The following is an 11,772-nucleotide window of genomic DNA, read 5'->3' on the forward strand; positions in this document are numbered from 1 at the left end:
CTGTTCCCCGAGTCCCTGTCACACTGAGAGGAGTATCTGTTGACTAGTGCATGGTCCTGTTATACAATCAGTCTGTTTTATTTATTTCTGTGGGCGCACTTTTAGCATCAAGTGGTGGAGGAATGTTTTTTTTCTCTTGAGGTTTCCATTGAGACAAAAATTTGTTTTCTGTTTCCTGAGGGAGTGAAGCCTAGATTTGTAATGAATATTGAATGTTGAAGATCATCACTGTTGAGTTGTTTTTCAATAATTTATCTTTTATCCAATATTGAACGGTGAAACAGGCAGACAGGAGGAGAAATGAGAGCCTGCAGTTAAACTGCAGCATGTGAGCTGAGTTGAAGTGTAATTTGTTTATAATAATGGACGTGGAGGTACAAACATGAAGCTTCTATCATATTTTAGATGCATATAGTTTTTAGAAATGCAATAGTTTGCCTTTTCATAATATAAAAAATGGATTGACTGAGCTGCGAGTTAATTCATCAGTTGTTGATGTGTAGCAGTGTGAATGCATTAAAGTTGTTGACCTTTATTGACTTTAGATTTTAAGTGGTCTTTATTCCAATCTATTCCCAATATGTCCATACCTGTTTTCTTCTTTTTTTGTTTATGTTGTATTATTTTCTTGTTTTTGTCTGTTTGAATGTTTTATTTTGCTTTGTACTTTTTCTTTTCTGTATAGTTTGTGCTTGTATATTTGAAAAATATGTGACAGAGTGCTGTAAAAAATTATAAAAAAAAAATACTCAAAAATATTAAAAGAGGCATAAAATTTTATTTACAATAAGGATGAATTGATATACACAAATAAATATAATTATATACTTTTTAAAAATCCACATTTGATTGAGGAAGTATCTCCTGGAACAAAGTAAAAAGTGCAGAGTCCAGTTATTTTTTATGGAAAGAGTCACCTATCAAACAATAATTGTTAATACTTTTTCAGTCTTATTGATAAATATGTGATTCTATAATCATTTTGGTCTGGAATATGTTCTCCTATCTCTTTGTTGTATTGTTTTAATAAATTGTGAAATTGACAGCACCAATGTGATTTTCAAAGACAAATTGGAGACCAGAAGACAAAAAAGTCCACTATTCTCCATTACTGTGATAGCTTGTTATCATAAGGCATCAAAGATTAATTAATTTCCAAATGCATGAATTAGAAAAAAATAATTTTCCCAACAAATGAAATGCAAATAAATTCCCTTTTGTGCTAAAGTTTTGTATATATTCTCTTAAAAACACACATATACATAATATAGTATATCACATATTGTTTACAGATCACAAATGATCACATTGCTGCCAGGTTTGCAGTCCTTATTGTTTTCCTGTTCACTCCTGGAGGGACTGAAGACTCAGCTGAATCTCTGTGTGAGCAGTGAAATCTTTTGATTTTTTTTTTATTCTGACTTAATCTCAGAAGTTGGACTCTCCACAGGGGAGGGGCCTGAAGGTGACCTCTGTGTTCTTCTGCAGAAGGATGTCGTATCGACAGAGAGGCCTGTGAGGGACAAAGTCAGTATTACTGTAAATCTTGGAGAAGCAAGGGAAAGTGAAAACAGAGAATATGTGTCAAATAGATCACATTTTTTCAAATATATCACAAATTTTTAAAAATCAGTGTCTGTTACATACCTCTCTTTGCGTTCCAGATGTGTGAAACGGATTCGGAGAACACGCAGCTTATAATTGGGCTTCAATATGTCCCCATTGGAGAATTTGAGTGACACTCTTTTCACTGACTGGATGTCTTTGTCAAACTGGGCAAACAGGTGGGTCTCTGTGTACTTCTTGAATTGTGTAGCTTTACTGTTGTAAAAAAAAGAACAACACACATTACTAAGAACGCAGTAACAGAAGTCATGGTGGAATATTTGCTACAGAACTTAGGATAAATAAGTAAAGTGACGACTTACTGGTCAATTGTTGCCACTGCTTCTTTACCATTATCATGAAGTTTAACAGTAATGTATCCCCAGCCACCATTTGTATTCCATATCATCACATCCACCCTGTAGTTTGTCACTGAAAGACAACATTCACACTTTGATTCAAATAATGTCCACCATTTTGAAATTAAATGATACTTCCTCTTATAAAAGTAGAACCTTTGAAGCTCAAATAATCCACGTTAATGAAATACTGTAATGAAATACTCTTCATTCACATGTAACTACAGGTGGCTGCCATGGTCACAGTCAGCCTTCCTTTTTTTCATACTTTTTCAGGAAGATGCAACGTTTCAAATAATCTGCATTCAGTTAAAACACACTCTACAGTGAGCCCAAATCTGACATGATGACAATCTGAAAAAGTGTTAAAAAATTGTTGAAGTTGAACTACAGTTACTGTAGGTAGAAGTCTAATTTGGTTAATTAAAACTACTTAAACTATTTTGTTAAAAAAAAAAAAAAACAAGATCAAACTGACAATCACATGTGATAGGAAATTAAATAAAAATTATAATACAAAAAAAGCAACAAAAACAACAAAAAAAGCCACTCAATTGAATTTACCATTCATTGTTCATGGGCAAATGCAAGAAATGTCAACTATAGTAGCAGTAAATGGTAAAATAAGAATTGCACAAAAGTGGTTGTAGTTTCAGTAGTTATCTACACAAAACATGTCCAAATACTTAAATGACAATACAAATATGAATGTAGTCAAGGTTCCCGTTTTTTCAAGTCTGTCTTAAAACGATAAGCAGGTGAAATATGTGAACATTTTGAACAAGATGAGCAATGGAACAGCTGACTGATGTAATCATTCTCTCTGTTCATACAGGCCTGTACTGGGAAAATTATAGTCACTTCTCATGTTCTGTCAGGCACTAACTGGTTACTCGTCCTTGAACACACAGCTGTTCTCCCTTCAGAAGAAAAACGTCTGATAACACAATCACATCCTGACTCCTGATAAGCACTTCAGGTCCATCCTGACACAACCTCCTTCGTCTCCTAACCCTATAAGACAGATTTACATTCTTGACTCATTATCAGTTCCTTTTACACTTTCTGTGTGACTGTGTACTGATCCTTTGCAAAGCTCTATTAAAACACCACAAAGACAATCTTGGTCTTCGCGCCTGTTTTCATTTTCAGATTTTCCACCACAGGCCAAATAGCCAAAATTAATCTGAGTCTAATATGAGGCTTCAGCATTCTGAGGGACATAAATCTCTGTTTATGTTACCATCCCTCTACTGCACCTCAGTACATAAACACAGTCTGGAGAAACAAGAGACAAGACAACAAGAGAGAAAACTGCACTAAAAGGAACTTTGGAAGATTGTGTTTTTGGAGTTTGATATATTTGCATAAAGTATATTTTTCTTTTCTTTGTTTTTCTTCAAATCTCCCGGCCTGTTTAAACAGAAGTCTTAAACATTTGAACCTTTAATCACTTGAGGGCTATAAGCTCATATTCTTTCTTTTATTCTTTGCACCATTACACATAATTCTTTTGATGTGTTCCCATAAACAGTACTAGTTTTAATGCAGAGCATGTCTATATACAATATTGAAATGAAATCATTACATTGCCTCATTCACATCATCACAGCATTTTTAGTAGGTGCTCTGTTGATTTGTTTGTTTGTTTGATTTCTTTCTGGGTTGTTTGTCTTTGTTTTTGTTGTTTTTGATGTTTGTTTTTAAATGATATTTGTTTGGTTATGGTTGTGTCTAGAAGTATGGCTCTATTGTGTAATATCTGTTGCCACTCAGTTAATGTCTGCACCTCATTTTATAGTAATGCAGCCTGCAATAAAATAAAAAAGATGATAAATTCTGATTCTGATTGATTATTGGTGTTCTGTTACTTACTGCAGAAGGGAGAGACTGAATTTGTGTTGAAGAACATTTTTGTCTGGCCGAGTCTCACCAGGACATCTTTCCACTGAGGGACATCATAACCTGGATTGAAGTGAAACAGCTGCATCAGGTCTACAACAACAACACACTGTGAAGTCTCAAGAAATAAATAATATCACACTGAGGTCCTCCTTTAACAGTATTGTCTTTTTAAAATTAAAACCCATCTACCCTGCACATGAAAGTGGATTTTCAAAAATGTCCATCAGCTTGACACTTAACTCTGAAAAGGGAAAAACAAAAACAATGTGTTCTCTTCATTACTAAGAGATCATTATAGTACCAACCAAAGACAGGACATCCAGCGGCACCAAACCGCTCACAGCTCAAGCATTTCCCGTCCAGAAAGTCTTCGTAGGAGGAGCAGGGGAAGGCTTTACTGGTGCATGTCTGATTCACAGATCCAAGGTAGAGCAATACTGACCTCTGGTGGTCACATTTAAAATAGGATCCTCCTGAAAAGGGGTTTGATAAAAAAGGGTATTGTTCCATAAAATATTGTTTCATTTCCTATGAAACAAATCACCACATGTGATTAGAAAAACAAAAGATCCTTCCACAAAAAATAACACTCAGCAATTTGATACTTTGTGTGTCTTTGTGTTGTTAATTTTTTTTTTTTTCCATAATTTTAAAGTTGTTACCAGAGAGGATGGTTTTTGGGCAGCCAGGCTGGTCTGTTCCCCCATTAGCATAGAAATCAACATGACCCAGAGGTTCTCTGAAGCCCAGAGCTGCGAACACAGTCAGCACATGACAATTACAATAATTATTTTACACATACAAATCGTCTGTATACTTTTGTATGTAAAAAAAAACAACAACTTATATATCAAATGAATGAATGTATAAGACAGTATTACAGTTAAACTGACCGTCTATGTCTGTGTGGAGGACGTCCACAAACTGGGCGTCTCTGGAGTCTAGTCGGTCCTTTGGAGGAGTACCAGTGAACTGAGGCCCAGCAGGATCCAGAGCTGCAGACATCACATCAGTAGAGCTTAGTTGAAGTGTATTTACAAACCCAATATTATCTGGCTTGCAGACTGAAATTTTTACCTTGTAAAGTTTTATGCTTTTACTAATGATCACTGCTGCTCTGCACTGCATCTCAATTACTGTCATTTTGCAAACATCTGACAAACCAGTATTGCTCTTTTATTTTTCAGGAGTATTTTGATATGGCCATGTCTGGTCTCTGTTTTATAAGATGGTATTCTTCGCTGTCAAAACCATGCAAGACATCTAGATCTGCTTTTCTTTTCTTTTTTGTGTTTTCATACTTGATACTTCTTTTCCATTAGTGCTGCTGACCTGGATATCTGAGATTCAGAACCTCACTGACACTGAGGAGGATTTCTGCTTTCACTTTACAATCCATCCACAGCAATTTCAGGTGGAATTACAAAAACTGTGCAAGCACCTTTCTCTCCTGCTAGATGGGCAAAAACCTGAACTGCGATATACTACAGCAACTCTGCAGCTCTACCACAACTAAAATCCTTCATGTACTCCATCTGCCAAACACTTTATCAGCAGGGACTTTGCCACTCTGTTATTAGTTGTAATGTTAGCATTAGAGGAATGAAAGTTCATTTAAGTGTCACAGTTATTATGAAAGGTCTTTGATAAGTATCCCAGCTATGTGCCAAACATGATTGTTTATTGCCTGATGCAGAGGAGCTCAAAGATTGCACAACTAATTCAACTGTGGGGGTATTTCCAGAGGTGTGGACTCAAGTCATATGACTCACACCCAAGTCAGACTCAAGTCACAAATATAATGACTTTATACTCAACTTGACAAAATAGAACTTAAAAAAAAGCTCGCAACTCCAGTGATCTGTGACTTCACTTGAGCTTTTTGATTTGAAGATACATGATCCCTTCTCCCAAGCCCAAACATTAAAAAGTATGTTATTTAAAAAGTCATGAATCAATTAATTCCCCTTCATTTCCAGAATCAGCTAATGTTAACACTATTCATTCTCAGCAAGTTGACACTTAATTCTCAAAATCCACTTTGAACAAATCAAACAGTATCCAATCAAGTTGCAGAAAAAAAACACGAGAAACTAATGTTACATTACTGGGCTCCGGTTGAAAAAAATTGATAGCAAATATAATTTTGTGCAAAAAGTATGTGGTGGTCAACAAAACATGTAGATGAGAAATTACAGACAGAAATGCAGCAACTTGATTTTTGAAGTTGCACAAAGAACGGTATGTTGGTAAGATAACTCACAAACTTAGCTAATGTTCACTTAACAGCTCAATTTGTGAATCAATGAAGCTGGAAACTTTCTGTGACTTTATGACTTTGCTTGGAAGTCTAAACTCAAAGTTTCGGACCTGGGACTTGAGACTTACTTGTGACTTGCAAAAAAATGACTCCCACCTTTTCTTTTACTGATGCAGGTGACAACACAAAACTCAGAATACATACCTCTCCACAGATGTCCTGTTTGAAAACTAGACACCATTCATTTACATTGTTTGTGAGATTCTGAAAAGCTGTTTTCCAGTGGAAATCCAGCAGCGTTTTGTGGACTAAAAAACGAAACTAAAAGTCAATCAGCATGAAGATGAATAGATAACAACTGAATTTTCACTTTTGGGTGAACTACCCCTTTAAAACAAACAATTAATGGGTTTTCTAAGGGGGTGCAAATAAGTATAGGCTAATCATCACCAGTGACAAACTCTGCTGAGTGCAGTGAAGCCCCCTAAAAGTGTCAAACAGTTCAGGAGTTATGGAAGGGGCGCTTGCACAACGGAAATAGAAACTCTGCGATGATCAGTGATGCCTCCCGCATGACTCTATGAGAAACGATTCATAAGTTATGAAAGGAGGAGTGGCTAAAGTATAGGGAGTGGGGCATACATCATTAATGATAAAGGAACTCTTCAATGATGGCTCCTACAAAAATGTACGACAAATGGTTAATTGGTTTGGCCACAGTACGTGAATCCATTTAGAAGCTGAAGGCCACTCCCACACCCCCTTTCTACCAGCTGGCATGAACACAAACACACTCCTTCATCACTTGATATCAATGCCAAGTTTCAGCCTCCTCAGGAAAAAACTGTCCAAAAGGTGGGAAAGCTAAAAAACAGTGAACGTGATCTGAATTTGTATGAGCATGAGCACACTCTTACCTGTAATTCTTCCTATTGACCCATTCAGGTTGGCACCTACAAAGCCTGATATATGAGCCCCGAGACTGACTCCCACCATGTGGATGGAGCTCAGAGAGGCACCGTGTTCCTGAAACGATTAGTCATTAGTCTATTTACGCACAACACAGTCTGTACAGACACAGCAGAGATGGTTACAGAGAGTGTTGTTATACCTGCATCTTTTTAATGAAGGCAGTGAGGTTGTCAGCTGCCTTATGCGTGTTCTCCACCGCCTTAAAATAATTCACATTCGTAGCTCCGTAGTTCCAGTCCACCACGATAAGATTAATGTCTTTCCTGGCCAGCAGCAGGTCTGTGATGTCATGCAGCCAATTTGGGGGCGATCCAGTGGGACGGTACCCATGAATGACAAAGGTGGTGGGTCTGGACAAGCTGAAGTGGGGGTTGGCGGACAGATTGGTGTGGGACATGAGCGTACCACAGGTGGCATTCTCCCTGGTATACAGCAGCAACCTAACTTTGATGTTGGTTCCAATAATGGCGTGACTGAGATTCAGATCTGTGAATTCATCACATCCCTGAGCTGCTGAGGAGTGATGGTGAGGAAAGAGGAAGAAGCAAACAGAGAGAAAGGTGTATTAAAGAAAAGAATAAACAAGGCATAACTGTTTATCTTAGCAAGCATTGCTCAAGAGTGGTTGCATCATCTTCATCACTCAGAGTTTCTGCCATCATCAGTGACATAAAACCCATATATGACTCAGTGTGGGAGTATCTGATGCATCACTACACTGAAAAACACAGATTTGCCCTCTAGACAGGCACATCATGAACAAGTTTGCAGAAGATTTAAAAGTGAAGCAGACATACTTGTAACACATTTTGTCAGAGTTTGTGGAACAGTTCAGCCAATATAAATAGAAAATCCTGACGTTTCACATCAAGTAGATCAGTGGCACATACAGCATGGTCATAGAGTCTAAGAGTAGCAGAGGATGTGGTTATGACAAACACAAATAATGACTAGCAGCTTCGATCTATGACAACCAAACAAAACATAGCGATACTTGAGAGAGAGACTTGATTTGCTTGCATTAAACAGTCTGATAATTCACTTTCAGCAAGAAAAAAGGGCAACCCCATCCCATCTGCCAAACTACATGATAATGGAGAAAAATAACCAATAATAATCAAGACACTCAAAAACAAACACTCATCTCTGTTACTGCAAAGACACTGCCATGCAAATGATGTGTGTCTACAATGACATGATGATTTTTATCCAAACTGGCAGCGATAACTGCATTGCTTTTTATTGACCTGACATTGTTTAAACATTTAATACCGATAGATTTTTCAGAGCACAAATGAAGTAGTATATAAAAAGGATAGTTTGGATTTCTTTTGAAGTGGGGATGTATTTATCCATTTTCTTTGCTTTACCTTGACATCAAACAGCCTTTTCTGATGGGAAACTGCTGGTGCACAAGCTAAATTCTCTCCAAAGCCACCAGACTCCATTGGCAAATACAGCAATTTTTACCTTGCAGAACACATGAGTTTTTGATCTAATGCGGCCTGTGTTTGTTTGTGTCAGTGTGTGACTTTGGTGAATCCTAACTAACCCTGAAAAGCACCAAAGCCAAACAAACTAACCGATTGAGGTGGCTGCAGACCAGCGACTCCAGGATTCTGCAAAGTAAAATAACTGAATTTGCCAATGGAGTTTGGTTGGTTCGGAGAGAAAGCACTATTTGGCTTATATAACAGTGGTTTCCTGTCAGAAAAGGCAGTCTGGTGGAAAGGTAAAGCAGTGAAGATTTTCTTAATATATGCTACACTTAAAGTAATAATGACATCTTTAGGTGGCTAAAATACATTTTGCAGCTGGCCCATTCCCCCAGCAGTTTATTGCTTAGCTTCTTACACAACCCCACTTCAAAAACCCAAACTGCCACTTTAATTTCTACTGAGATGGAAGAGTTGTAGCTTTATTATGATTTGCCATCAGCTGCTCTCAGTAATTGTTACAAAATAGATGTGAATTTCCATTTACATAATCACCGTAGCATATATGTCTATGGTTTTTTTTACAAACCACAGTGACGGCCATTTACTCAGACGAATTGGTTTTTCAGTTCCTCAAATGTTGCTTGAGTGTCCTTTTTCCAAGGAAAACAACTGCTACACATTTACTGCCAAGAGCAACTGTGTTTGTTTACATATATTAAAATTTCAGAGTGTTATGTGTTGGGCTTTACCTTTGCATATTTGAACAGTTATCAGCAGGAGCAGTGCCAGGTACTGCCACAGTAACATGCTTTACACCAGCTTGTAGGTATAATCTGTAGACAAAGTTATCAGAGTCAGACTATTACATAAAAATACATCATACATCATAGTAGGACATTATTTGGTCCGTAATATACTTAACAGTAAATCCCATGTAACACAAACAGACACAGCACAGAGGGAGAATGCTGATGCTTAAGATGTTCAATGAAAAATCTTAAAAAAAGAAGTCACTTTCTTATCTACTTAGCTTCCAATATATCAAAACTGGTCATAAATGAGTGGAAAACAATAATTTACATTTCTGGTAACTCAAATCAGTGTCTGGCTCCACCCTCTGTCATTAATCTCAACCAATGACATCATGTTAGTAAGTGAAACTGAAATCTGCAGTGAAATCTGGTGTGCGACTAAGTTCTTGTGTTACAGCAGACACTTCAGGTTCCCTGAGAGTTCAGTGTCTTTTTCGGGGATTAACTTGAACAAATTTAACAACAGTAAGAAAATGTATAATGTCTTGATTTTTATCAGTCTCACCTTCGCTGTAGGATGTTATTTCCTGGTCCTGGGGTGTCAGAGGTCCAGAATATTACAGGTTGTCCTGTGTTTGTAGCTCCACATATTTGGGCAGTGATCAGGAAGTGAGAGGAGGAACGGCAGAGCAATACTCCCGCCCTGCATGTTCTCACGAGGATAACCACACCCCTTGCCCCAGGTCATTGTGTTCACAGGTGAAACATTCTTGTGAAGTCACTACTGAACCGGTTATGTGACCGTTTCTTGTGTTTCGATCGAACCCGACTTGAATCTCCAAAAACAATCTAGTTTCTGTTTATTGAGCACATTCTTATCCACACAACAAGTAATTTGAGTGGAAGTGAAACATGGTAAGGGTATTTCCAAAAACTTGACATCTACAGAGATAATGTTCCACCCGAAAATTAAAATTCAGCGAGGCTCTACTCACCTGGAGTCAGGAAAAACTGCACTTTTGTACTTCTTACATTTACAAAAAGCTTTACAACAAAATATTTAAACTCCCCACATTGTTGTATTTGTACAAAATGTTTACTTAAGTAAAGTATCACTGCGTACAACCTGTTGGGAGAATATATAGAGCATTTCAGAGCTCTGGGAGACATTGTGACAGCCATTCGACCCCTTTTTATTTTTTATTTAATGTTTATCCTCCCTTGAGTTTTTAGGAGAAGTTATAGTTCTCTCTAGTGCAAGTTTTTGTTTTCTTTAAATATATGTATATCTGAGTGTATGTAGGTAAAAGTATGTCTGTACAACTGTACGTCTCAGTATACACATATGATTTATAATAATTGTTTTTTTAATGTGCAAACAAATAAAATGAAAAAAAGTGGGAGGTGATGGTATCATTTGACTTGAGTTTCCGTTGCTATGGGTGTTGACTGTTCATTTTGGAGTGAATCACTCACTATTCTATTTTTCTCTCTGTGACTACCAACTCAGCCGGAAAAGGAGTTGAATAATGTGTAAAGTTTCCTCTTGAAAATAAGAACAATGATCAAGATAAGACAAACAAGATAAGATAAAAGAGATAAACTTCAAACTTCACTGTTTATCTTATCTTATCTCTGCAAATGTGCATGTCCTTGATCACACCTCTTATTTCTGAAAAAAATAATTTAAATAAAAATTTCTCCAACAAAATGATCACACTAAACAATGACCTTATATTTACATAAGTGTTATGAAAATTATTTGTTACTTTATGTCCAATATATGAACATGAAATATATTGAAGTGTCATCTCAGCCTTTTCTGTAAGACTGTACACACAGCAGTTCTCAGAGCTACATGCTATCGTCAGCATACTAAGGGACTTTACAAGAATCATATAGTGTCGGGCTGCAAAGAAAGGTGTGTGTTTCAAGAGGAGAGGAGAGTCTTTTATGGGAGAACCGGGGAGGGTTTTCCTCATTTTCTCAATTTAAATTTGATTTCAGCCTTACCTACTGAGATTTATTGTATAAAAATCTAGATGTTTATTTTTCACTCATTTGGTAGCTGTAATCACTGTTTCTTTAAAAGTTTTTTTTTTTCACAACTTTGCTGTTGGCTACAGCATACTACATATACATCATTATTTTAACATAGATGTTAAATGTAGTGTAATTTAGAAACCAAATGTATCATCGTTTGAAATGAGTCACATGTAAAATAATCACATGCTTGCAGTTCTGTGTGGGACAAGCAACATGAAAAAACACACCCCAAAACCACGTTTACAATTCAAGTATGTAATCTTGGGTGTTCACGTGTAGTTTTCATGTGGCTTTTATAAGGTTAACATTTGGCTTCAAAACAAAAACTAAATGATCTAAATTTCCATTTAGTCTGTCTCCACAGTGTTGTATGACAGGGCAGAATACTGTTTTAACCATTTTTTCCCAAAATACCCTTTGACTCAATCTCTTAC

At 36.8% G+C, this 11,772-nt stretch overlaps 1 protein-coding gene across 2 annotated transcripts; it reads right to left on the reverse strand.

The window, feature by feature from the left end:
- Positions 1-1,412: 1,412 nt before the first annotated feature.
- On the reverse strand, positions 1,413-9,984 carry lipia (lipase, member Ia). 2 transcript variants are annotated; one of them, XM_084730288.1, is made up of 11 exons: positions 9,858-9,984; positions 9,290-9,373; positions 7,241-7,611; positions 7,047-7,155; positions 4,763-4,864; positions 4,532-4,621; positions 4,175-4,342; positions 3,840-3,929; positions 1,929-2,037; positions 1,648-1,821; positions 1,413-1,513 (listed from the first exon to the last, which is right to left on the reverse strand). In XM_084730288.1, the coding sequence occupies exons 2-11, from the start codon at positions 9,345-9,347 to the stop codon at positions 1,429-1,431; spliced, it is 1,356 nt and encodes a 451-aa protein (XP_084586414.1). In that variant the 5' UTR covers positions 9,348-9,373; positions 9,858-9,984; the 3' UTR covers positions 1,413-1,428. The 2 variants fall into 2 exon arrangements, with proteins under 2 accessions (XP_084586414.1, XP_084586413.1); XM_084730287.1 differs by having other exon boundaries at positions 7,241-7,614.
- Positions 9,985-11,772: the final 1,788 nt, after the last annotated feature.

Source organism: Lutjanus erythropterus, chromosome 11 (assembly GCF_056507025.1).
Source record: "Lutjanus erythropterus isolate fLutEry1 chromosome 11, fLutEry1.hap2, whole genome shotgun sequence".
In the NCBI taxonomy this organism is placed as follows: Eukaryota; Metazoa; Chordata; class Actinopteri; order Lutjaniformes; family Lutjanidae; genus Lutjanus; species Lutjanus erythropterus.